This window comes from Empidonax traillii, unplaced genomic scaffold (genome assembly GCF_003031625.1).
Source record: "Empidonax traillii isolate 1590-97213 ecotype Southwest subspecies unplaced genomic scaffold, ASM303162v1 scaffold201:size1909950, whole genome shotgun sequence".
In the NCBI taxonomy this organism is placed as follows: domain Eukaryota; kingdom Metazoa; phylum Chordata; class Aves; order Passeriformes; family Tyrannidae; genus Empidonax; species Empidonax traillii.
In genome coordinates, this window is record NW_020955394.1 from 1,509,353 (window position 1) to 1,537,272 (window position 27,920).

Consider the following 27,920-nt stretch of genomic DNA (forward strand, 5'->3'; position numbering starts at 1 on the left):
TGCAAAAGGGAAACGAATAATTTTGAATCAAAACACTGACTTTCTGACCTCCAATCCAACATATTGTTTATAGCACTAAGTAGATTTCCCACACACACTTATTCTCTGCTGAGGAGATACCATCACCTGAAAATCCAAGTTTCTAAAACAGCACTTGCCCATTCAGAGTGGTATTAAATACCAGTTAATTGAAAATACTGTGTTCAGCCCTGTTGCAGTCAGTGGAATCAAATCACATTTATATGGAAACTTTAATCCAAACATATCTACATTTTCCATTTATCCGTACATCTTATGCACAATAAATTTTTAAAAACCCACAAACAATACAGGGACTGGACATAGCATCCAAAGTCTAAAACCACATAATCTGCTTTTGGTTCTGCCACTGAAAAAGAATAGGAGCAGTGAGACCTACTCGCATTTGTAATGCTCTCACAAGGGAATAAAAGGGCTGTTACTACCTAGGACCATTGATACTTGGGTTTTAATATTTTATCTCTTTTTTGCTTGGTTAAAAAATATTAAATATATTTTCCCCACTTTTCCACCTTAGATCTGTAGCCTGTCTACACAAGAACAGAAACACTGCCAATCAGAGAAAACAGAATTTTAGAACCCCTTGATTTTCTTAAGAGTCCTGGATTCTTACGTCCTGTTCAGTTCTTAATCAGGCTAATTTCACTGTAGTCATTACAGTTCATTAGACACAAGTACAGTATCAAAAATGTAATTTAATTAGGGTAGTACAGAAACAGAATTGATTCTCATCAGAGGCTTGGCATTGTCCTTTGAATAGAAAGCATATAAGGCCAAGTTATTTTTGTGTTTCACATACACAGCTGCTGATATCTGAGATGTTGCAGGAAATTAACTGGTATATTCTCTCCTCAATGCACGTAATTCTTAGTAACTTTGATAACAGAAACAGGTACACACTGATAGGACACTGGGGCTCTAGAAAATAGAATTCAAGGTGCAATCTGACATTTGAATAGCCCTTTTCTCAGGGGGCTTGTTAAAAAAACACTGTTAAAACCTTCAATCTGCATCTTCAACTCTCAGCTAGGCATAAAACTCCAGCTGTGCCTTCCTTTCCAGGAACAGGAATTGACCAACAATGAGACCTCAGCACAGTGTAGAATCAGACTATTGCAATAAACTGGGGTGAAAGGGGCATTAACATCAACAGGAGCAGTTTGTTATTAACAATATCATTGTAAGACCAAGTTTGGGCTTTACATGGGTCTCACCAGAAGCTCTGAAGAATGGGACTCCTTTTACAATGAATTACATGTGTGCTTACAGAAAGTGTTGGTGTTTGGATGGCACAACAGACAACACGTTATGTTAAGAACACTTCTGTTCTTCAGCACTAGTTTGTTCTACTGCAGCTGTATTCTGTCACTGAGTACACATCTTTCTTGTCTTAATAGGAAGCAAGCCAAGCACTTGGACTGAGTGGACCACATTCTGCTCTCAGTTACACAGGTTATGCTGCACATACAGGGGACCTTCACTGAGTCCTCCTGGATTTCTATCAGTATAACTGAGCAGAATTCGTCCTCCTATACCTCTATCATAAAATCTGTCCCAAATTCTATGCAGGAATCCGACTTCTTGGTAGAAACATATCTGTTCTAAGCAACTTCACGTAACTCTCAGCAAATGATGCTGAGGAAAACCTCAATGCAGTGCTGCTGCTGTGCTTCACTTGGCTATTTGTTTTTCAGCATTGCAGGATTCTCAGGAGACTGCACTGCAATGTATTACCCAGCATGTGCCGCAGTGACTCAGGCAGCAGCAGGAGTTTGGGATGGAGTGCCAGCTCTCACTCGAACTTTCAGGATGCCTGTGCAAAACTCTTCAGCAAAGCCAACAATCTATAAAAGGAGCTGAGTTCAAGGAGAAAGTTCAGCTTCCCTTCTATTATGCCACGCTATTTTCTACTGCAATATCGTTCAGACTTTTATATATAAATATTTTATGTGTAAAATATAAATAACCTCCTTCCAAATCGTAGCTGCATCTCTGCTAGCTTCCCAATTTACTGAGTTATGATCCCTCTCTCATAAGCTTTGAGAGCTGTGTTGTTAAAGGTTGCAGAGCACAGGCCCATCATCTTCTGCTAATTTGTACCTGTGCTGACTGAGGCGCTCACAGTTTCTTTTCGCTGCAGTTATGCCTTGCTGGCAGGCTACCTTAGCAGGTGGCAAATACAGTTGCAGATATGACTATAAACTTAAACTTTGAAAGCTGGTTTCCCCCTCCTCCCAACTCCACCATATACATTTTTTTTTTTTTTTTTTACTATTGAAAATCACCTTTATGCCACCAGGAATTGCCTTCCTATTTCCCAGCTCTTACCCCAGCACTGGTCTCTAGAAAGAAGCTTCAGTGTAAGAAGGGTGGGCTGCACAACCTCAAGTCAGCCATGTGATTCAAAAGTGAGTCAGCCTCACTAATGCCAAAGGAAGAGGGGCTGAATTGCAAATTACTGTCCCATTACTGCACACCCTCCCCACCAAATCCATGCAGATCTTTGCCACAGGGCCACATTTTCCTCACATTAAAAATTTCACACATACCCTCAGCTTCTCCTAACATCATTTTAGGAATTTAAGATAAATTGTGTAAAATCTACATTATAATTTTATAATTACTGGACTGTGCAACAACAATCTCCAGCCATGACACAGTTGAAGACAAACAATGTTGTCCAATTAGATATCTACGTATACATAGAGGAATTTTATCTTTTTTCCTTGCCAATGGCTAAGGGTTTACTCTTGAAACACACAGGAGAAATATTATCATTCATTTCAAAACACATCAGGCAAGAAGCTAAATTCTAATGTCTTTTTGACCACTGTCCTACCTCCACAATTCTGTAAGATTTGCAGACAACTAAATTCAATTATCTAATAAAAACTAGGAACAGGATGGAAGCTCTCTCTCTACTAAGGTCATGGATTCATCATGCCCAATTCAGACTGGATGTGAAAGGACAGTATCTCTAACAGACTCTAAGATAACAGCTTCCAGTCCTAGGAAATAAATATATCTCCATGTAGTCAATAAAAGTTTCTTTCCACATCTTCCTGGCAAATTCAGGTTCTCTTTGTATAAAGTTTACCAAAGTACTTCCTTTGCTAGTAAGCACTTGTGTAATTAAAGTTTTTGTGTATTAACCTAATGTCAACATGGACTTTAAAAAAGGCTTAAATATTATGTCTAGGCTGGTTTCTTCAACATAAAAGAAAAACAGTCATGAGAACAAAAGGAGCCTGAAACAACCCAACAACAAAATCCAATCACATGACTTCTGTGTGGGAACAAGGTGGTCTTGATTCCAATGTGATCTTCATTCCAGCAGATTGGACCAAAATGCCACATAAATCAATGGTGCAAAAGCAGAAATTTGGAAGACAAGCAGCAGCATCCCTGCAACTGTTGGTGATAGCCAAAAGTTTAAAAAAGATTAAAAAATAGAAAAAGGCCTTTAAAGAGTTGCTAAAAAAAAATGCAGTGCTTGAGAAGACAAATGCTATTCAGGATATATAAGACATGAAAGCACAGAGCATATATTTTACTACACTAGGTTAAATCAGTTCAGAGAGCAAAAAGTAGTTGTTTGGTTAAAAAATCTGCTCTCCCTCAGGCTCTATGTATAGACAATAGAGCCACGTCCTGATTCATACTCTCTTGGAGCCTCTCTTTCTTCCCTGACAATAGGAGAAGGTTTAAGAAACCAGCCTGCATAGGCTACAGTAGCTGTTGATGACCACATTACAAATGGGATATTCACAATAATTGGCAGTCATGTGTTCCCTCAGCAAAGCATTACTTTCCACTGTCTCTGAGAATTTAAGCCTATGAAACACAATATGAATAAGCTGTTGAGAATGAGACTGCTGCTATACACAGCCTTTAGCTACCATTAATTAAAAAAATACATTAAAAAAGTGTGAATTCAAAGTCAACAGCAGATTTTCTGTGCCAGTATCACTGCTGAGTTTTCAAAACACCCTAAGGCAGAAAGGTTCTGAGATCCCCAGTCTCCAAATACTTTGAAAAATCACCCATCTTTACACGGAGATCCTAACCTGGCTGCAGTTTCAGAGCACAGCAGAAATTACAAAAGCATCTGACACATATTAAGGTTTTCTTCTTCACTCTTCAGGCTTCCTGCTTTTCTAAACAGAAACACCAGAAGATGCAGTCCTCCCACCATCTGGGTTATCCCACATGCACAACCACCATGAGAACAAGGCCTACAAAAACAGCAGGCAGAGATAACACACACCTACATCAAAAGGTTTCAAACTGAAAACAGGAAAAGAGATCAGATGTGCCAGAGGCTGACAGAGATAGGACACGAATTCATGAACAGAACTCCCTGAAGGTTAATTAAAAAAATATATATTTGAAATTATATTTAAAAAAAAAAAAAAGAAAAAGAAACAGAAAAGAAAAGCTGGATTCCACAAGACTTGCACACGAGTTAATCAGCTCTGAGGAACAGTCTGCCCTCGCTTATCAGCCAGTGAGATGTGCTAAGACACCACACGAGTTCTGCTTGGTATTTTATCAGCCAAATGTATTATACTCAAGGGATCATTGCTGATATTAAATGGAAGAATGGAAGAGATCCTTATTCCAGTCCACTTTCAATTTAAAGAACTCCAATTTAAACCTTATAACTGAAATAAAAGCATTGCAAAGAAAATGCTAATGGACCTGAAGGGTATTATCACTACATAACAGATACATAAACTTTAAGTTGCATATAAACTTTGGGTCTATCTGTGACACCAGAGGAAGGTGTCATTAGGGTACAGATAATGGAACAGCACTGCAGTTTTATATACTGGAATGTATAGAAAAACAGCTAAAACATGACTCACTCTGGGGTGCAGACCTGACTGCAGTAATTCCAGCAAATGATCATAACACAAGAATTGTCTTCTAGATCTCACTATCAGACACTGAGGTGAAAACCAATCCACATATGCTATTTTCAGTGCAAAAAAAAATACAATTGGGTAAAAAATCCTAGGGGGAAATCATCAAGAACACATCTCCTGAATTACTACATTACAAACAGAACCATGGTGACTTTTTACTACACCAACCAAGCTTGCAATAGTGTGTCATGCCTGATTTTGGCAAGGGCTTTAGTTGACCATAAAAAGTTAGCTGCTGACCTTTTATAAAGCAAACACTCATTTACTTAACTGTAACTTCAGACAAACCAAGCTGACAGGCACCAGACAAACATCCCAGAAACCTCCAATGCATGTATAAGATCTTAAGTATTGCTTGCTTTTCTCCTGGACTCTCACAACTTGGAACTTAAGCCTACACACAAGGGGGGGGGGGTCACTGCTGGTCAGTACTAAACCTGTACATAGACACACAGAAGAGGCAGGCTATTTGCAGAAACTAAACTGAAATGCATTTCTGTTGCAAAAAAGTTCTGCAACAGTTCAGTAGTTTACTAAGAGTAAATAAAGTTATTCTATAACTCCTTTTATTTTACTAGAATTTGCCTTTTTATAACTATACATCCATACTACTCTATATCTCATTAGGGCTGTGGTTTATTTCAGCTGACCAGAAGGCTATTTTAGCATAGAAATACTATATTTTGAAAACACATGGATCTTGATACTTATTTGATATTTATTCACATTTCTGAATAAACTATTAAATACAGACTGTTTTAATCCACTAGCTTCACCCTTCCAATTTTTTGCCATTAGGTTCTGTCAGCATTCAAATATTACTCTTATTCCTTAATCACATGTCCTGGCACAAGTCTCATTCCCTCCAGTATTCCTGTGTCCTCTGGGACATTTGCCCATTTTTGTCATATGCCCCCATTCTCCTTTGGAAACACTGAAGGAATTAATTTCATTCTTTCCCCAAGCAATGCCTATCTCTGCTGTTAACAGTTTTTCCTTGGCATCTTCCATCCATTCAATACACAGAAGTCTATGTCTCCCTAAGTGATCCTACAGTAACTGGAGATTTAACAAACCATCTTTGAGAAATACTTGTTTCATGCTCTGCAATTGCCTGGTTTAGCATTTTGTAAAAGAATTCCACTAAAAAATGGAGTCCCGATATTTCCATTTTGCGAGTTCCACCTTATTTTTATTAGTTCAACAACTTTACGCATCTGTCATGACTGTGTCTCTGTGTGTCAGAGATAAATAGTTCCATTATTTAGACTTGGATATTCTGACCTAATACATATATATATGCTATTTCTTATTTTCCCACTACTATGTTGTCCAACATCTCATCCGAATTCTTCCAGAATAAACTCTTAAGAAGTATCTTATGTTACCACATTAAAAAAAAAAAAAATTAAATTGTAGTATCTTATTCCTGCATGTTCATTTCCTAGAGGATTTCTTTTCCTAAAGAAAGAGGCTTTTTGAATCAACATGTTTTAATTCCTTGTTCAGTCCTGCCATTGAAAATAAGTGGAAACTTCACCTTTGACTCACCCAAGAATATTCCATGATTATGCATCACAATTCCTTACTGTAATGAACACTGAAAGTCATACCACAACCTTTCAATAAATGCAAAGTCCAATTCAATATATTCTACTGTTCCCTTTTGCTGGAACTACCAACTTTATCAGATCCCATCCCTCCTTTGTTTTGTAATGTTTACCTGGCATTTGGGCAGGGTTAAGTAACTTGCAGTGTTACCAGCTGCTAGACAAGATGGCACTTGTTGTGGTTACCTCTCTAACCCCTCAGTTAAATACCTTCTGATTCTTGAGTTACATGCTCACCATAGCAAAGGCTGCATCACTTAGCCGCACAAGTCAGATGCAAAACAAGCCAAAACTTTGAATAAATTGTCCTTGGATTTGTTTAGCCTGCAAGTCCAGCATTTTCTCAAAGGAACAGTGAAAGTTAGCTAAGATACAGTTGCATGACATTTTTCAGGATCAGTACATTCCATGAAGCAAGCACACTACTGAAACATTAGATACAAATATTTAGCTTCCCTATATCCAAACAAAGTGAACGTTCTGCACTTGAGCTGCTGACAAGCTGCATTTCTGAAGGAAGACCTAGAAAGATGACAGCTAAGCACTCAATGAACCTTTAGTTTTTCCATTCTTACCAAAACAAGATCAGTTACCGGGTTTGACTGAATACGTTACGTACACTAATTTCAATATTACCACTATCATTAATGACAGACAACAGAAATGCAGATCTCTTTGGTTTGGAACAAGCTAGCAAAGCGGCTGAGGCTTCTAAACACCTTCAGTGGAAGAATCCCACTGTGGCCACTTCCTGAGCCCTGTGGGGCACTCTTCTGCCAGGGAGTTCAACCAATTCACTTGCTTGACAGAAAGGGGCTTCTCTCTTAAAAAAAAACAAAACAGCTATACTATTAAAGCGAAGCACATTACAAAAGATATAAAGGGGTCAGGAGAAGATGAAGGGTCATCCTGGAAAAGGTAAAGGTACAGCATCTAGAAAAAGAGGGAAAACTCTAGAAACATCTGATACCCTCTGCAGGTCAAATACGTGGCATTCCAGGTAGGATAATAAACCAGCGATTTACGGAAGATCAACACAATGAACTATTTAGGGGAAAGCTGCTACCCTACAGGCTGCAGCTTTAACTGAGGCCTCAAAGCACGATCACGAACCCAGCATTAAGCAACAAACACTAATAACTAAAAGACCCGAAGCCCCAAGCAAGAGAAGGCAACGGGCACCCCTCTCTTGTGAGGATCAACACAAGAGGCTCAGAGGCATCACAAGCCAAGGACCCGGCGGCAGCACAGTAGGAGACCCTCCCCGAGGTGATGCCGCCGCAGGTCCACGAATCCGCCGCGCCGCGCAGGAGCGGGCGCCGGGCGAGACACCCATCACACAGCAGAGCCCGCCGGGGGCTCTGCCCGCGCTCGGGGCTCTGCCGCCCGCCCGGGACAGCTCGGCCACCGCCGCCCTTACCTGGCTGGCTTTGTGAAACTGCTTCTTGAGCCCCGCCACCGACATGTTCCCCCGCGGCCGCCGGGCCGAGGGCCGGCAGGTCGCGCCAGGTCCCCGCGGCCGGGCCGGCCTCTCGCTGCGCCGCCCGCGCCGGGCCGAGCATCGCCCTCCCGGGCCCGGCCGGCGCCGCCCCATTGGCCCGCGCCGCGCCGCATGCAAATGAGAGCGCCGGAGCCGCCCGCCCATTGGCCGCTCCGCGGCGCTATGCAAATGAGGCGCTGGCAGACGCCCACGCCGCGCTGTCGCTGGGAGACGGCGGGGGGGGCTCGGCCGGGGCATCCCCGCCTGGGGGGGCACCTGCCCCGCCACCGACGGGCTGACAGTGCCCGCCTCCACCCGTCTGACTTCCAACGAGGCTCAAAATCTCATCGGTCTCAGTTCTTGTAGTTTAGTGTAGCATCTCTAGCGGAGCTCGTTAACCTCCTCAGGTCTGTTAGTGTAGGTGGTGATTTAATTGTAGCTTTTAAAACACGAAAGCCCTTGGAGTGGTCCAGAAGGTGACTGGTTAGTGCTGTGCATTGGAACAAATCACACTGGGTAGTGTGACTCAGTAGCTGCATTGGTGCTGCTCGAGGTTCCAAAACGCAGTCTCCCACTTGGAGGAGCAGATGGACTAGAAATAGCTCTGCTGAAAGGACGTGTTAGTTGTTTGTCTGGTTGTTATGAGATGCATAGACAGATTGTATACTGAAACATGACTGCGTATCAGGAATGTGCTGATAGAAATAAGAAATGCGGTTCTGCCTGCATGGTAAAGCACTTCCAGGCAACGCTTAGATTGCGGGGAAGATAAGCTCTGTGATATGCTGCTCCATCCTGGCTGTAAGGACACTCTGGAGTTATGATTCAGCTGAAACTTGTGCAGGGACCCGGGGAGCAGTTTAGAGATAAGCCTCGCTGGCTGCAGCAGGGCTCTCTGTTACTCACTGTCACACTTACTGCATTTTTATTGGGTTGGGAGAGAAAGGCATTTCCAGGCTGTGTTACTGTTACTTCTTTACAATAGCAAAGAGGCAAAAAATACAAGAATTTTCAGAGTGGTTGTCACATTGTAATTTGGGAGAAAGGAATCACTGTCCGCACTTATTAGAGACAATTATTATACCACTGTGAAACAAAGTGCAAAGACAAACACATTATTGAGTTAAGGAATTGGCTGTTACTTAACAAAGGGCTCTCTGTGCAGGAGAGGAAGAAGAGAAAGCAAAGAGGACAGTACCAGTCAGCATTCCCTCTGGAAAACAAACTGCAAGGTGAAGCTCTTCCAGGTTTTTGGAAATGTTTGGAAAGAGTCCTGCCATCACCATGCTATCTGATGCCACCTGTGTCTAAGGACAGAGCATTTTCAGCCTCCTTACAAGTAAAAATGATCACACCACCTACATCTGATTCCAGCACCAGTTTCTCTTCCGATTGAAACTGGCAGCGAGATGTTAACTGTGCAGGCCAAATTGGGTATGGCTTAAATCAGTGACACATTTTTAGAGATCTCAGTTGAGCAAATAAGGCCCTAAACAAAGATACTGGAGATCTGTAAGAGGTATTAAAGCAAGCTCTTACTGTTCCAGAGAATTAGGGAGAGAAGGCGGCTTTGACTAATCTTGGGCCTTAAGAATGGGTGGACCAGAAGCAAAGAAGGAAGGAGTTGGATATAAATCACTGTGGAGAGGAATGAATGGATTATGGAGTCGCCGTGGCTGTTAGCTGTAAAATTGGATTAGATAAAGAACTTGAGTAAAGCTGTATGTCTACAACTTCCTTTTTTTTTTTTTTTTAAATCCTGCTTGTAACCCAAGGATAGCTGCCATGTTGTCTCTGCTGAAGTGGTACAAGAATTTCCAAGTGGGAAATGCCTTGTGGAAATTTCACTTCATAGCCTAATTGCTTGATGATACAGACAAGGAGAAAACCTAATTAGTGATCCAACCTGAATAGTCCAGGTGTTAATAATTTGGCAGAGGCACCTTGAAAAAGACACTGGTATTCAGTTCAGATATAAGCAAAATCATAGCTTGTATCCAGTAATACACAGTGGCTAAGGGATCTCTAAAGGATTCATAATCACATAGTTAGATTTACTGATCCAGTCTGAAAAATGAGGGAAATGAGAAATAGTACAAAAATATGGAACTAGTTCAGACAGAAGCTGACGTGATGGGAAACAAAGCAAAGCTTCTATTAAAAATAAGTGTTACAAGCAGAAGACAGGCCAGGAGATAATTATTACAAGGGCAGAATGAAAAATGCTTCATAGAGCCTGGGAAAAAGGGGACCTTCACAGCAAAAGTTCTAAATGTCTGGATATTTAAACAATAACTACAGTCCCACTCCTTAGAAAATCTCAAAGTGCATAAGAGCAACAGATCATGGCTCAAACATGTTACTGAATCAGGTGTGTTAAAATGGACAGTGAAATTTGTACAAACTGAGAGCTCCTAATTGGGCTCGGATCAAGACAGCGACTAGAAAATATGGGAGAACTGGGCTTGAAAATTGGTTCTGTAACATTCAAATAAGACAGACTCCTGGATAAATGTTTAAATTTATAACTCACTTGCATTTCAGCGTGGATAATACTATGTAAAAAATACTATCAGCAGAAGCTCAATATGAAGATGTGGCAAACAACCTTGTAGGTGTTTGGTTTTCAATCAACAAATCATCTTAAGTTTAACAGCTGAAATTGCAGTAACAGCCATATGAAATATTAGATTTTCAGCAGAATGAAAACTAGAAATAGTTTTTAAAGGATTCAGATGCATCTTAGCAGTTGAAATTACTTGGAATTTGAAGCCAGCTACATTGTCTACATGACAATTGTAGGAATTTGTAGGCAACTACATGTTTATAAAATGCAATCTGGATATTTTGTGGTTACTGCCATAAAAGCAAACATCAAAAAGGGGAGGAAAGGTGACTTCGTGATGAAATTCTATTGCATTTGATTCTGGGTCATGCTGACTACCTCAGTAAAGCACTTACCTTGAATATTTAAGCCTTAAGGACTAAATAAGTTACTGTACATCAGTTTATGATGAAATAAATTTCTACACATGGCATTAGGAGACCTTGGATGTACTCAGCTGACCCAGGACAAGAGTAACTATGAACAAGAACAAGACTCTCAGACACAGACATGACATCCACTAATGGTCCAGAAGGACTCTACATATCTAATGACAGTGCAGATTACCTAGTTAGTTCTCATGTTAGTTGTCAAAACTGTAACCACAGGCTGTGGGTTTTTGGTCACCAGAAAAAAAACATATTTGAAAACTAGTGTTTAGAAAAGAAGCATTCTGAAATTATGCCATTTGAAAGAAGAGTTGGCCAATACCCCACTCTACAAGAGCAAACTTGTAGAAAGTTTTAAAAATAAAGCAGGCTCAGATATAAGATTTGGTTTGACAATTTAAAAAAAAAAAAAAAAAAAAAAGGAGATTACCAAACTAAATTGACACTGGTACTTGAGTGCTGACACAAGTAAATGAACTAATGCATAACACTGTGTTCCAGAGTGAAATCCAAAAGACTATAACACTGGATTAAATTTGGGACTGATTTAGCTATTTTCCTGGTGTCAGCTCCTGGGCTTGATGTTACAGGACACACCTGGAAGCTGACATTGTGAAAACAATGCCAACAGCAAACTGCCTCAATAACAAAGTCAGAAGAAAATCCTTCTGCAAAAAAATGCCTGAGGCAGTAAGTACATCTCATGAGCCTATTTCAGCACCCTCTCTATGTACTTAAATGAAACAATTATTTTAAATTAAACAAAAAAAAAAAAAAAGTTGGCGATATGCAAATATATTCATGTACAGGAGTAGGTTAACGCTATGGTTTTGTTTCTAGAACATAACCAAGTAATTCTGCGTATCAGCACATTCTGTGCAGATAAACTGGCTCAGGTATTTCTGACAGGGATTTGCATTGCAGTATAGATTTCATAAGAAATCATGAGAAACGGAAAAGAACAGACAGTCTTCTCTAAACAGCCAGCACTGGCCAAAACTTGGAAAGCTCCCTGTTCCAAGCGGACGCTGCTGGCAGTTAGAGCAGGAATATGTGACCCTGGGGCCGGCAGACACTCTGGCTAACCTACTGCAGTTGTTTAGGATGCTTATGTTTGCTCCCCAGACCTTCTAACTACATGTAGCTAGTGAATTATTTTTGGCATGTGTAATTGTTCTTCTCAAGCTGACTTTCCATATGTGCTGCTTTACCATCATCCAGATCTTTGCTCCTCTTCTGGTCTCCTTCTTGGGTTTGTATTCCACATGCTTCCCCGTGATCCTGCACATACCTTCTGTCCTCACTTTCCTGAATCTCTAGCTGTTGTTCTGCAAGTGTCAATAACAACAAGTTTGTTAGGTCTTATGCCATTAAATAATAAAGATTGTTCTAGTTACATATTTCCTTTAATAAGACATATACACAATTTAGGTGAACTTAAAATCTAGATACATTTTTAAAAAGTGAGATATGTGTATACTATAAGATACTCCAGTTTTGAAAACTCAACAACCTCCTTTTTTTGTGTATGCAGCTCTGTCACGCTGAAGCATGTCAAGAATTGCAATCCTAATCTTGCAAAATATACCATGTGGATGGAGTCCTGAACAGCTCCAGCTTGGAGACCTTGTAACTTTTAGGTGCCTATGTTGGTTTTGGTAGCAGTTTTTACTATTAGCATACACAAAGGCATTCAGTGCTCTCAGACAACTCTAGACTGTTCAACAAAAATGAGTTGCAAGTGTAAGTTACAATAGAGATGCAACTGTCCAAAATTACTCCACAGTGGAGACAAATCTGGAAATACTGGAGTATTAGTTACTGCTAATCCTGGATACCCAGAGCATTTTTATTTTCCCCACACTTCAGATTTCCAACTTGATAAACCACTGAAAAAACTGTAAGATGTTTTCTTTTGGGTAGGTCTATTGCCCTAAATGGAAATATTTCCGTTTTCTGACCAAAGTGGAAAAAAACATCACTTAAACTTCAGATCTCATTCTTGTCGGTGCAGCAGCGTTACTTCACACGAGCAGATGGTTTGCCTGCTTGATGCCTCTCTGGCCGTGTTCCCTCCAGGAACTACATCTCCCCTGATGCAGCTGTGGCCACGGGAGAGCCGCGCTGGGATCTCCGCGTGGGGCTGCTCAGGGAGCGGGAGGTGGAGTCTCACCAGGGAACGGAGCGGGGCTGGTTCCAGGTGGAGCTGCTTCATGGAGGTACAGCAAGGTAAATCCACGAGAAAAGGCTAGGTTGTCAAATGGACCCACAGATGTTTTCACTAAGGATAAGGAAAAAAAAAATCTTTTTCTATTGGAAAATAACAAAGAAATATGTGTCCATTTCTAAACTAAAAATTCTTAACCTCTTTACTGGGAAAGAAAAATGAACCTATTTTAAAAACTTAGTTTGAGAGAAAACCAAATGTAGATGTATCAGCAATAACCGCATAAGGAACAGCCCTCTTTTTGCTGGCCTTTCTAAAGTAGCTTTGTTCCTTCTTATTAAAAAGAAGGCAAAATAAACTCTAAATGAGCCAATGCAGTAATGTGCAGAAATGTTTCTCTGCTATTTCACAGGTAACAAAGGTACTGATTTTCTGCATGCAGCTGCCTGAAACGTCAGAAGATGCTGACGTTCTCATTGCTGACAATGCCAGCACAAAATTTGAAGTTGCATAGTTGTTAGAATAGTAAACACAAGCTTCAGAAAGGTGTAAAGGATAATCAAGTTCATGGTAAAACTACTCTTCCATTCTGTTTCAAAGCAGAATGTTGTATCATGCTGCTGTAAACTGGATCACTTTGAAATCCAATCTAGAATTTAATTTAACAGTTACTCAGGTATAAAACAAAGGTTTAAGTAACATCTTAGTAAGTCTTGGTCTTTATAATGATCCTTTTCAGTGGAAAAAGGCCACACCAAAGAACAGCACATACTGCTTTGCCTTGCTTAGGGAATGCAATGCATAAGCTCTTGGGAATTATGATTTATCCATCTTTATCAGAGAATAAAAATATAATCAGCAAGAAATCTGAGTAAAAATCTGCAAGAACACATTACCTGTAATAAGAGGAGACAAATAGTAAAATAAAGCAAAAAAATCTAATGGTTTATCTTCTCCATGTATAAATATGCTTAATTATACGCTAACTTGTGTTATATTGCATAGTAGAAAGTTGTGTCACCTCTGTGGCATCACGTCACTATATTATGCACAATGTGAACATTTCAAAGAGTCTGACTGATGTTTAAAAGCAATTTGAATATCAGTAAGTATTTTGTAGCAAGTTTGTGAATATTCAGGCATACCTGATTTTAACAAAACTTTTACAACATAGATGTTGTTTTGCTTTTAGTGTAATTTAATAGGTCTTTTGGGATCTGCCATGTTTGAACATCTGGGAAACATCACATGTTGTCTGTTGATCAATGAGGCAACAGGAAAGGCATGATGTGACACAGATGTTAAATATGGCAATACTCCATAGACCAACTGGATCACAAATGGGAATGATCAGACTTTGAAAAATCTGACTAAGATACATTGACTGGATAGAATTCAGTTGGTCTTTTTCCTTAAATTTCTTAACTGTTCCTATAACAGTATTATAGTGGGCATTATTGTGGTCAATGAATTACTGCAGACTGGCTTATTTGGGGGAACAAAATGACGTAACTGAAGATGAGGACTTTTACTATCAAATACTTCACAGGAAGATGAAGACAACTTGCCAGATCCCTGCTGTCTCGTCCTGAAGATTAATGTCTACTACTGGATAACTCTGCCACTCCTTGTAAAACACTGAATACATAAATCAAACTTATTGTATTAGTTTAAGCCTCAGCTAATTGAGTAACTGCCACTATAGTAAGAAACCTTTTGGTCCCTCATATGCAAAGAAGAAATAGTGTTTATAAATTCCTTTAACTGTTACCCAGTAATGCCACCTCCTGGTTACCTACAGAAACGCCCTTAGAGAGTGAAGGGGAAAAAGAAGCTTTGATTCCATAGTTACCAGAAAACCATTTCAATTAATTACATCTTAAAAATGCGTGAAAGAGCGGCATGCCTCCTGTCAGTCTTCCCATCTTGCTCGTTGAAATGTAAAGGTACTCAGGTGTTTACTTTTCTAAAGAAACTGTGTAGTTTAAAATAATAAACACACCTGACATTGACTTTCTGTAGAAACAACCTTAAAACTGCTGCATTTAAAGGTAGCAGCTGAATCAATATCATGAATGAAATTCTGACCTTACTGAAGCTGACAGGGCTTTTGCCACTGACTTCAGTGGGGCCCAAACTTTCAGCCTGTATTTTTTGAAAGCTGCTTTTATAAAGTGGGCTTGAATTGTCAGAAGTTTTAAAGAAAACCAGACATATTCTTCTGCAATTCAGTGGGCACAGGATTATAAAGACAAAACTGGTCATGCAAAAAAATGGTGGTAAAGGTTTTCAGAGTCAGAGACCTCTCTTTCCCTATGATCAGGCCAGATTAGCTGTTGCTTTTATTGCTTGACTTTCTCCACCAGTAGACTTACAGTTGTTTGGTGTTGCTAGTACAGTTAAAAGCATGTTGTACCAGAATATGTTCCTTGAAGCAATTGTATTATCATGGTGTATTGGACTCCCAAATCAAAGCAAAATTCTACTGTGGCTGCTAGGATGATATACAGACAGTGGGGAAACGAGCCAGGGAATTTCTCTCACCTGGAGAAGCAAATAAGAAGCATTTCTCCAGTGCCTGAAGAAGACTCTTTGGGCACACAGCAGCTGAAAGCCCCTTCAGTCATGGATTACTTTAACTCTACTGCATTTAACTTATACCTTTTTTTTTTTTTTTTTTGCTTAACTATTCCAGCTGCACGATCTCTGCAGACGTAAATTCTCAAGTCATAGCTAAAAATAATTTCAGTGAGCCCAATCCTAACTTAGATATTTCAGCAGGAAATACTCAGGTTCTTTTTGGGTCCACCTATCATTCTCTTTACTGTGTCAAGTAAAGCAGAAATGGTGTGCAAGCTGACAAATCACTTAATGGAGACACCAGACTGCTTTTAATTTGGTTAATCTGCCTAATATTTTTTAATATTGTCAGAAAGGATTCAGTAGAACAGCCTATATTGGAAGAGATTAAAAAATAGTGAATGCTATTGTATATTAATAATGGATGCCTGACTTTTTTGATAAAAGTTTTGCTTACAACTAAAATTTTTCTATCTGAATACAGAAGATAAAGGAGAGAAATGGTGAATTTTATTATTTTTCCTTTTTAAAGTTACGTTAATTGTAATGGGCTTTGACAGACTGCAGATATATGGTTCTCCTGCAATAAATAAAAATAGCATGAAGCTTTATCACTTTACATTTCTTACTCCCTTCTTTGGAGGTAGAAAATAAAGACAGGGATTAAACTGAGATTAATCTATAGCTCTGCTCTCCCTACAGTGCCAACCTACTTGCTGTTTTTCTGATGGGTCATCTTGAAACTATGACCCGGGCACTGATACATGGAAAGCAAGTACCCACTTACTCAATCCATCTGAAAAACTGTCCACAGAGTTTGTTATTTCTCTCAGCTGCTATCTGAGAAATCTGTAAGCAGCCATTTATAATTTTGACATGTATACTAAATTTTGACATATATACTAGGTAATGGAAAGCACATTTGTGAGTCCTGCTTTTTTTTTTTTTTTCCCCTCCAACTTTGACTTAAACCATTACAGGGCTTCCAAGATTCTAAATGTATTAAGCTTTTCCTTTAATAAAGGTGATTATGATCAAGGTGCCACAGAGACAACAGCGTATGTTGGGTGACTTTGTGGGGTTTCCTAAGAGGGAGGAGGGGTTGAGGAGACAAGTGCTCAAGGGAAGGAGAGAAGAATGTTCCAATATGAACCGGTTCCAACAATTTACTCTAATATTAGTGATACTATCTTCTATCTGTAGATGGCAGTGATCTTCCACTGCCAGCTTCAGGAGGAAAGGGGGAATGGTGGTGGTGATGAAATCCTAAAATTAAAACCACTGTGCAAAACAGATGTGGGGAAGAGAAGTCAAAAGGTATAGGAAGGTTTATTCCTTATTGTATTTCCTTCGTGTGATGAGAAAATGCAATGTGCCATTTAGAACCTATAAATTTCTGAATCAAAGGATTTCAATGACAAATTCCAGAATACTGGGGTTTGAAATTTATCTATGATTAAAACCCTTCATTGGCATTCTGGATTTCTTGTACACACCTGAGATAAATTTCATTAGTTTAAATATATTTATTCAAATCATATCAAGGCCCTCTGGGTACTTGGCTACCTCCTTCATCAGTTGTTCAGCCAGTCTGTATTACCTGTTTCATTTTTAAGTGTTTTGCTCTTGACACTTGCATTAGTTTTCACTTTCATTCAAATGAAATGCAGTAAACAGAGTGTAAGGCCATCCAGGTATACTTCATTGAAGGGTGTGAGGTGAAGCCCACTGAAATCAAAGAAAGCACTTATATCAATTTCAGCAGGTTTATAATCTTACCTCCCATGACAGAGAATCTTCAAAGTATAACACGAAGTCTGATCTTCCCTTTTTGTCACTCTTTTCAGCTGTGGTTTGTTTTTATCCTAACAGTTCTGCCTATAGAATTTTAAAATATGATATTTTTCATGAAGATCAGACTATAAAAACTACATTTTTGAAGTTCTATTTTAAATGTCACATAGATCTAGTCTAACATCAGATTTTAAATGGTATCTAGACACACACATGCAAATGAAGTGCTTAACAGGATTTCAAACAGCATCTAAATAGCATTTTAAAATTTGCTTCTGAAGATTATAAATATCAAGGAGACTTTCAGTACTGTTGGGAGGAAGATGCCTACGATGCATGTATATGCAAAGTGGACACAGAGAAGTACCTAAGCCAGTTGTTTCTTAATACCAGTTGTTTTCAGTAGAAAGTGTATCACTGCCAAGAGCACAAAATACAGAACTATTCATCTACTTCTAAGGCAGCCCACTTTTAACTGTATGAGCATTCAGTACCTTAGAGTGACTCTAAGTTGAGACATTCCTCAGCAAATCATGAGGAACTATTTGTCCTTCCATTTAACATTAAGCCATTTCATTCCTTGCTGCTGAAAGGTGTTTTGCAATATCAGCACACCTAATCTGCAGCCGCTGTTGTGTCACTGCTCTCGAGCAGAGGCTTGTCACTGGTATGACCAGTGGCAATTTTGACAACCTCTGGTGCAGAAAGCCAGTATAAATTACTGTGCATTGCTTAAGTCCTTTTTGGAAAGCTTAACTGGGAGTTTTCTCCCTCTGCACAGGAATATATCACAACCAATATGTTGTGGAACAAAAAGGACAAACAGTCTTTATCCCAGTAGTAGGCTTTCCAGGGGTAAGATAAAACCATCTACCTGGCATCACTGTCTTCAGAGCTTTCTATACATGAATCCTACATTTTCCCCTCTGGAAATCCCCCATCTTTCTTGCAGTGCTTTTCCTCTTCTTTACTGACCACGCTCTACAGTTCTTTGAAAAGGAGCAGCAGTTTCTCTAACTAATCAGTCCACATTGCTTAACGTGCAATTCTAAAAAATGGATTTGTTTTTTAATGAATGAATGGGTAATCTTTATATTCCATTGCCATAAAAATGATCCATTAATCTGCTCCCAGAATGCAGTACAGTTTCATAATATGCACTCTCGCTCAAAAAAAGGATGGGAAAGGGCAGCTAAGGAAAGGTGTATGGCCTTATTGCCCATTTATTTACAGATGTTCATGTGTCTGTACCCAGACATGCCTATTCCCTCACACCACTGGAAGGGCACAGTACAGAAAATAATTTTTTTAACCTGCTTATATTGCTCTCCCTCCAAAAAAGACTGTTGTGAGGTTTACTATGTTCACTCATGCTCTAAATGCAGACAGCAAGATCCCTTCTTTGGGAGTTACTTTTGGCCACTTCACAAAAATGTCAGCGTTAAAATTTTGCAAAAAACTCATTTAGTAAGCCCTTGGCTCAGTTTGCTTTAGATACACTCACAAGATTACTTGCAGCATGAACTCCAAGTGTGCAGGACTCTGCGTAACTCTCCCAGAGTTCCAGTCACGCTGCCTGACTTGCACTCTTACTGTCTATCCTTCCTCCCTTCTGCTTCTTCCCATTCTCATTCTTTTGCTCCCTCTCTTCATCTCTCTAATTCATTCCACATGCCCTTGAATATGTACCATGTAAGCTGCTGTTTTGCATTCAACATTTGTTTATCCTGGGACTTATCGCAGTATCTGAGAATCTCATAACTTTCACAGATTTTTATCCTCTTGAAGCCTTTGTGAAACCAGGAAGTGTATGTCAATTTACAGGTGGGGAGTGGTCACGCTGGAGATTAAGTGAGGTGCTCAGAGCCCTGCTTAGCCGTGGGAGCTGTATTCAAGTATTTCTTGGCTCCTGATCTCCTGTATAGATTGAACATTCCTGTCGAACTACATCTCCTGCAGTGCACCACAGTCTCTCTTCGCAGTGAGGACAGGCCATCACTGCAGCATTTTTGGCTTCTGGGAGATACGGATTGGCTGGGGAGACTCTTTTTACATTACAACAGGGACAAGAGACACAAGTTCAGAAATTTCAGAAAACCCCATTGTGACTTTCCAAAATCAAAATTTATGGATGGGTAGAAGAGGGAATGTGTGTGGGAATGGGTTCAAGTGTCTGACCTACATTTCCATTTCCCCAAAAGAAACCAAAGCATCTTAAGAAAAAAAAGAAGAAAAAAAAATGATGCAAAGCAGATACTTTACTCATAAACAGTTTAAGATCTAAAAATGTTGGCTTCTGAGGAAAATTCTGTAATGGCCCTAGTTGTCTCATTGGCTGGGAAAAAAAAAAGCACATAACTAAGATTTCGTTACAATTAGTCTTTTTCTTTTCATTTCTGAATATCTGCTGTAGATTTAGCCATCATGGGCTTTTTGCAATAAAATTCACCTATCTGTACATCAACACAGTCTCTTAAAGTTGGTTCTACATTAACTTTTTTTAACTTGTCAAAACATAGGACTGTGTATCCACATTTTACGACTCAAGGGGTAGATTCCAAAGCAGTGAAAGGAAGGCTCACATAAGGACTGAGCCTGGCAACATGTGAAATTTGGGTGCCAGATTATTAAGTATTCTGATTTAGCCACGATGTGAAACTCCACAGTGAGCTCCACAAATAGCTTTGCTGATACTGAGGTAGTGACCTCTGAGGCTTTCATGTGACTGTGCTGCCAATGGGTTGTCTGGTCCACTGGGGCGCCACTTTCCTTTGATTTATCTTTGAGTCTGAGGAATTTATTTTTTTTTTAGAGTAGTAAGAAAATCCTATTTCAAATTCATTATTAGAGCTATCTATGCTGTCTGGCCCCAGTGGATAAATCCTAGTAACCAGATATTTGTTTTCCATGGACGTATGTACTGACTTTCAAACAAGCCTCATGCAGATAGATGTCTGGTTTTCTTTATTAATTAAGGGAGATGGGGAAGGGAAGAGAAAGGGGTATATATAATAGCTCACTTACCTGAGAAAAGCTGTGCAGCTGGGTGTAATCTGTTGTATACAGGAGAAAATATGCATCTAATCAATTGTATTCTCTTGGAACCTTAAAAAAAAATTGGTTTATAGCAAATGTTATCATACAAACATAGTGATAAAATAAAAATTTCGGCTACTTCTGTACTTTTCTGCAGACCAAATACAGTCATCATAAATTAATTTAAAAATTAAAAATAAAGAAAAGGAATTAAATGTCTGTGTAAAACTACTCTGGTAGTGAGCCTGTATCTCCTATACTCATGACTCAAATTGCTTTGCCTAGTGGAAATGTTTCAAAACTGAGACAGAAAGAGTGCATTCTGCTGCAAGCATAATTTCCACTGAACTGTGTAAAAATAAGGCAAGATACAATGTCAACACTAAGAAGAAAAGGTTAAATTACAGTCCATGTATATTTGATGGGTATTGCATAAAAAAGCCTTTTTCAGTAAATCACTTTACTGCTATTTTTTGTTTAGTATTAAAAACATTGCAGCAAAATCAAGCTTCTAGGTGTATCTCAAAACAATGAAAGTAAAATCTCTGCAGGCTACAACAGATATCTTAAATCTCATCAGGAGTTTAGCCAGGGGACTTGATCTGTCTGCTGAAGTTTGGCAGAAATTGGCTCTATTGCCTCTATGCCCAACTACTTAAACTCACCAGCATAACTAGAGATATATCCTAGTGTCTAGTCCGTGTTTTATGCAAGAGAGGCAGTTTGGGGAGTAGTGTCATCTCCACCCTAACAGCAATTACAGTTGCTTACTGCACAGTCAGATGCTGTGCAAGGAGCACGAGCACAGTTCAGGTAGTTTTAAAAAGTATGTTTAATGCTAAGTACTAACAAATATAAACAGCATCAGCTGATAATACTCTGAATATAACACACGATTCTCCTCACAAACTTCCCCAAAAATTCCCCTTTGCACGGAGGAAGGCTGCAGTGCAGTTGATGTGCAAAGGCCGTGGGCCTGCCACAGGGGCTGGGCTTGAGACAGTGCCGGTTACCCTCACGACTGGGTTATTTCTTATATTTTTACTCTCTGAGCAATTCTCTTTCTCGATATAATTTTTATTCTGTTTTTTGCTTTATATTGTCAGATACATAAATACATGGAGCGTTTTACCAGACTTCCAAAGCTTCCTGAGAAGGGACTGACCTTTATAACTCTTGGAGTATGTGCAGTTAATTGAAAAGTTCGCCTATGTATTTTCTCTAAACAATGGAGAAAACACATATGCTAAACAGAACCTCATCCAGGTATATGTGTAAACTTGAGGGAAGAATGCAGGAGAGTTATTTATAAAAGGATGAAAATATTAACTATTACTTAGTGCCAAATATACTCTTGGTTCTTATCTGTTCTTACAAGCAGCACTCTGTTCATATATGGAAGAAGCAATTTGAAGCCACGGCAGCTGAGCTACAGTAATTTTGATATAATGGCAAGGAAAAGATGCCAACAAAGTACCTTTTATGTGTGTGTTAAACTTAGCTTTGGTTGACAGTGTGCCCGCTGCAAAACATACACAATACCTATAGGAATGATAAACAGAGCCTTCTCCAAAGAAGATTTTATTCCCTTCTGTTGTAACTTAGCTAATAATTTAGTGCCTAATTTAATCTGTCAATTCCTTATCTATAAAAGGGATGCATCAGGACTTCTGTGAGTCTTGTCCAGGCACATTTCAGTGTCTTTTGAGAGGAGATACCCTGGTGTGTTGTGCCACACCTACTATGCCAAAGCCCCAGTCAAGACTGGGGCCTCAAAGTGTAACTGTAGTAACCAATATAATATGAAACATTAATTTTCTTCTGGTAGCTGCAGGCATTGAGACTTTAAACAAGGAATAAAAAAATACTACTGTTTGACATAGAAAAAGTATGAAGGAAAGAGTTCTGGATATGCTTTAAAATACCTTAGTAACGTTTTTTGAACCTCTAGACACATTTACTAAGATCACATCTCTCTTTAAGTCTTGTAAGCCAACACCATCTTATTAACTTTTAATATATGACAAATACGCACTATAGGAAATGCAGTGTTACTAATGAGGTAAAGATCTTCCCCCTCACTGTTATTTCCTGTCCATCTCCGTGGTAAGTAACCATGTATCTTTGGATATGGACATGTGCAAGATAAGTGGAATAGCTACTTACCCATCTCCAGTCCCGGTGGACCTTGATTAGCTGGTAAAAAGGCAGAGGCCACATCAAACCAAGGCTCTACAGAAGAAACCCGAAGAAGTGCATTAAGATTCTGCCCTTGTAGTGCCAGCTAGTGAGATCTTCACACGTGGGGAATACTGAATAGGACCTTCTAAAGCTAAAAGATCTTGCAAATCACAGTTTTGACCCATCAACTACTAGTTCCCAATAAGATAATACAAAGAAAACTGCAATAAAAACATAGAGAAATATTCCCTACTCCAGAAAATATTTTAGACTTTTAACTCACAGCATTATTCCCCTTGTTAAAAAAGCAGAGGAAGTGTATTTGCCTGTTAAACACTGCATTCAAAAAAGAAAATCTTTCTTTACTGAGGACTGCATACAGCTTTCAGGTACTTTTCTGCAAGCCAAATACAGACATACTTTTTTTTTTCTAATATAAAATGCAACACTTCTGCAGTCTAATCAAAAGTTAGACTGCCAGATCCCAAATGATACTAAAAAAAAAGGTCACATTAAATTTCTAAGGGTCATTATTAAAAACATGTGGAATGTTCCCTCCAGTAACTTTGGAATTTAATTACACACTGTCTGGACACTCAGAGTATTCCTCATAGGCAAGGAACAAAACATGCTGATGTTAGAGGCCACACAGAAAGCACCCTCTTACTTCCCTCGGCCCATCCTCTTGTCCCTGGCCCTCCCTACCACTCTGGCCCTCCCTAAAGACAATAATCATAAGAAATAGCTTGATCACTAAGGAGTGCTTGAAAGTACTGTTAAAGACAGATTTTTCTCAAGAGTAAGAAGAAAAACTCAAGAAAAACTGGCTTGAGTAACTGGCCAAAATTTAAACAAAACCCACCCCAAAGCAGCAAACCATGCAGAGCAGACCAGGCTCTGAATTAAAGCCAACTCATGTGAATTTCAGGTCAACCAATGGCTAATAGCAGCTCCACAGGGATTAGAAGCACTGCCTGCTACTAAACTGAGCAACCCTAAATGTAAACTCACTCATCCATTGAAGTCATGTTGAACATTTACTGGAGCGTGACTTAAATCAATACAGAGAATTTCAGATAAACTGGTGAAAATTTGTTCAGCAAATGAATGCAGTAGAATCTGATTTAAAGGGGGCTGTTCGAATCTCCCTGATACCTCCTACTGTTTCAACTTTCCTTGAAAGGCTGATCCAATACCAAACTGCTTCGTAGAACTTCCAGGAGCTTTAAGATTTCCTGACCTCCAGTGAGCGGGAGGCTAACTGCAGTTTCCCCAGATGTCTAAAAACGCATCTTTTTTGGAATGGCACATTGGGCATTTTGTCACTATGCAAAGTGCAGTCCTGTCTGTGCTGAAATTTAGTTTCCATACATTAAATAACATCTGGCAAGTGCCCAGAACATCAGGTGATCTCTATCCATGCAATGTTACAGCATCCCTGCACTTGTTTACTGATACGTTGATTCCTAAGATTAGCTTGTTGGAAATATCTGAATGGATATGGGGTTTATTTATAAGCTCCCATATACATGCTCATAATTTATTTAAAAATCATTCCAATAATTTATTTTATAAATCAGTTAGCTTCCATTGATTTCCTTCCAATTTACAGTGAAATATCCTCTGCCTGTTGTTACGCTACTTATTTAAGTTGGGTAAATGTCCCTTAAATCTACTTATGCTGTAGGATGAGACCCTGAAATTTTATTTTTCTATAACAAATTTATTTCAAAATTCCTTTGAAAAGTTTAGTAAAATGAAGATGAGAAACCAACTAGGGCATGTTGATAAACTATAAATTATTATTATCTTAGGTTTGCTTCGAAACAGAGGCAAACAAACAGAAAGAATATGCAACCAAATAGAAGAAAAATAACATTCAAAAGGAAAAGAATTAACAAAAGGTAGGACTAGCACCAATGTACAGACTGTTCTGTGAAATCATGTTTCTGAGCTTAAGGAAACTCACTGGGATCTGGGTCACTGGGTTAGAAAGAACTGTGTGAGCAAAAGAAAGATTATTGTCTTTCTAATTTAGTATTCAAGACAAATAGTGGAACTTGATTTTAACAAAATGTTTCTGACATTATATAACATGGAGTTATGTGCAGTGCAGCTAAAAACAAGTTGATAAAACTCTGAACAAAATAAAGAGTAATGTAAATCTGTCCTCTATGCCCCACTTCTTCTCCCTACGTACCCACACAGTGGGAATTCTGCAAGGACATAATATACAAAATGTATGTATCTAAGCTTTACAAAAGCACCACACAGAAACATTACTTAAAAATAAAATGTACAAGTGAAATTTGCTTATAATCTCCTTTATGTTTGTTATTAAAAAATTAAAAAAGGAAAAGCTGAAGACTTAAAAAAAGTAATGTAATGACATCTTAGAGAAAAATCAGCTTACTTTAGAAGTCTCAAAGAACTTTAAAATATATAGCTAAAAGTCCAGAAATATTTTATGGTTCACCACCTAACATAAAACAACAACACAGAAGGACAACAGCAAACAAACTCTGCTGCCTTACCAACCAAATCTGTTCATATAAAATAAACCCATGCCATGAATGCTCCACTGGATTAACAGACCTGACAATCAACAGGTTCCCTCTTCTAGACAAGAAGCCATTGTAGCACCAAGCTCGGAGATTAACACTGTCATCAGAAACTTAAGATGGCATAACAGCAACATTACATGTATGTTTGAAATAGGTTGGAATGGAAATTTATTCCAAATGAGTCGTATTGGGTATTCCCAGCACTGCATGGAAGGCTTTGACTTTTATTACCTTGTATTTGGATTATGTTTTATTTTGCAAGACCGTATGATCTCACAGTGAATGATTACAAGCATTTAAAATGTTAAGGATGATGTGATATTTAACTCATCGTGCAGTTGAGGAATATGATCCATATTTTGCCAGTGAAGGGACTGAGATACAGACTTGTTAAGGAGTTTGACCTAGAAAATTATATCAGAAATGAGTATTGAACAACTCTCTCAGGTTCCATAGTTATGCCTTAGCCAAATGCCTTTCCCCTACTGGGTGTTCAGACCACAGACTGGCTGTGTCACAGTACTGTTTTGTCCAGAGCTTCACCCTAAATATATGTAAAATTAGAGGTTAAATTCTCACCTTTTGAGTCTGCAGAGAGAATTTTGGAAAGCATTTTGCCTCAACATTCCTTTCACTGATATTTAAACATTTTTTTCTTTCCATAGAATGGAAGACAATCCTACTTTAATATACGTTGCTACATAGGAGAAAAGCAATGAGAATTTCTCTTTCTCTCTGCATAAAACCAACTCTGCTTGGTTATTCAGACGCAACTGCCACATACTTACAGGCTTAAATAAAACTACTGATGTAATTCCAAGAAACTGGTAGAATTATTTTAACGTTACCTGCATGGACGTGAAAATCAGACACATGGGTAGTTCTGCTCACCACAGGTGAAAGGCTGCAGATCCCAAATGTTTTAAAGCTCACTGAGATTAGTGAAATATAACTTACAACGATTTCAGCTGTCACCAGATCAAGACTGTTGCCAACAGGCTAAAACTGAAGGTTATTTGACTTCTGCAAAGCTGCAGGGGCACTTAATCACTAATGATCTGGTCCACCTTGGACAGCTGGGGAATTTGCAGTAGCCCTCACCAGGGCCAGCATTTTGTATCCGATTTCTGTGTCCTTTGGTAAGGTCCCCAAAACCTTACATATTTTGATATAAAACCAATCCCTTCTCCATCATCTGACTTCTGAATCAGCCCCTAAAAGAACACTATTGGCACGAGGTACTGTAGGCAGAATAAGCTCCATTCTCTGCCATGTGCCCCATGTGTTATTTTAAAAAATGACTGATTGCTGCATGATTGTTCTGCTTTTCCCCGTAGCTCTGGGGCTGACTATATTTCTTCGGGTGTGTTAAGGTACGATGCCAGACTAAAATCTGCCTTAAACAAACTCCCAATAGCTCTGATATCACTTTTAATTTATATTATAATTTCTAAATTCTAGTTGCTCCCTGGTGATTTTTTTTTTTTCCACAAACGCATCTGGAGCTGAGAAGCAGTTTTGTGCAGGAAGCAACCATGTGTATGAAATGACACCCTTCTGTGTCTCTTGCTTCTCAGTGCAACCTGACCTCTTTCACCGGAGTGGCCCATTGAGTCCCACAGCTCCTGGGCAGTTCTTAACTGTTTTACCTAAAGCAAAAAATTCCTGGGAGTGTCCACAAATCTGAACCGGCATCTGCTCTTTTCCTGTTGTTTCTTCTTTGAAATATAAACAGAATGTTAATTATCTTGCCCTGATTTCATCCTGCTGCTCAGTTTGTTTCCTTTTAACTTCTGAATCTATTACCACCTGCCAATTTGTCTAATCCTCTATTCTGGCAGATGTAAGGTTTTAGCTGAGATTCCTGCAATGATCCCGAAGGAAAATGAGCCATATTCCACTAGGTCAACAAGACTCAGAAAGCCAAATCTGTTACAAATGTTATTTCATAATTTGCAAAAATTGGAATCTACACACAGAAACTTATAAGTTTGTTCATGGATGCATTCTGAGGAGCTTGACGATGATCACTCACACGCAATAAAATAAGTCACAAGCTTGAAGATTTGTGCGTCCTAAACCTTCAAACCCTTTTGCCCTTTTCATTTTTGTCATGTTTTATTTTTAATTAAATAATAAAATAAAACTTTAAATAATCTGGAAAGTCCTCCTTAGTTCTCAGCACACACAGGAGGAAAAAGCTGAATCAGCATTTTCACACGTGCTTAACTCCATAATTGTGTGCTGTGCTAAATTAGAGAGCTGTGCACAGGTTTCATATTACAAGGACTACTTTAATTTTATACAGAAAAAAAAAAAAAGGAATATTTTACACTATATTTTAATAAATAATTAATATTAAACTGCATCTATTAAATAAAGGTTCAAACTTGCACAGTGCCGTAAGCTCCCACTGGATGGTGTTTATCGACTTGCAAAATCAGGATCTGGTACAATGGTATTTGGAGTGCACTTCTGTTTCATACTGTGCCAGTTCAATATTGCTAACTACAGGTGTTTAAAAAGCATTAAGTGGTCCATCAAATA

At 38.9% G+C, this 27,920-nt stretch overlaps 1 protein-coding gene across 2 annotated transcripts in view; it reads right to left on the minus strand.

Annotated features, from left to right (window-relative positions):
* SH3GL3 (SH3 domain containing GRB2 like 3, endophilin A3) overlaps positions 1–22,840 on the minus strand; it is a 62,105-nt gene extending 39,265 nt beyond the window's left edge. Inside the window, exons 1-2 of one of the 2 annotated variants that reach the window (XM_027886999.1) lie at positions 22,795–22,840; positions 20,617–20,697 (exon numbers count right to left, since the gene is read on the minus strand). Coding sequence is in view for 1 of the 2 variants with exons in the window: in XM_027886998.1 (XP_027742799.1) it covers positions 7,998–8,042 (45 nt within the window). In the remaining variant the exon portion in view is untranslated. Of the gene's footprint in view, positions 1–7,997; positions 8,118–20,616; positions 20,698–22,794 lie in introns of those variants that run through there. The other variant, XM_027886998.1, reaches the window with a different exon arrangement.
* Between the last annotated feature and the right edge of the window lie 5,080 nt (positions 22,841–27,920).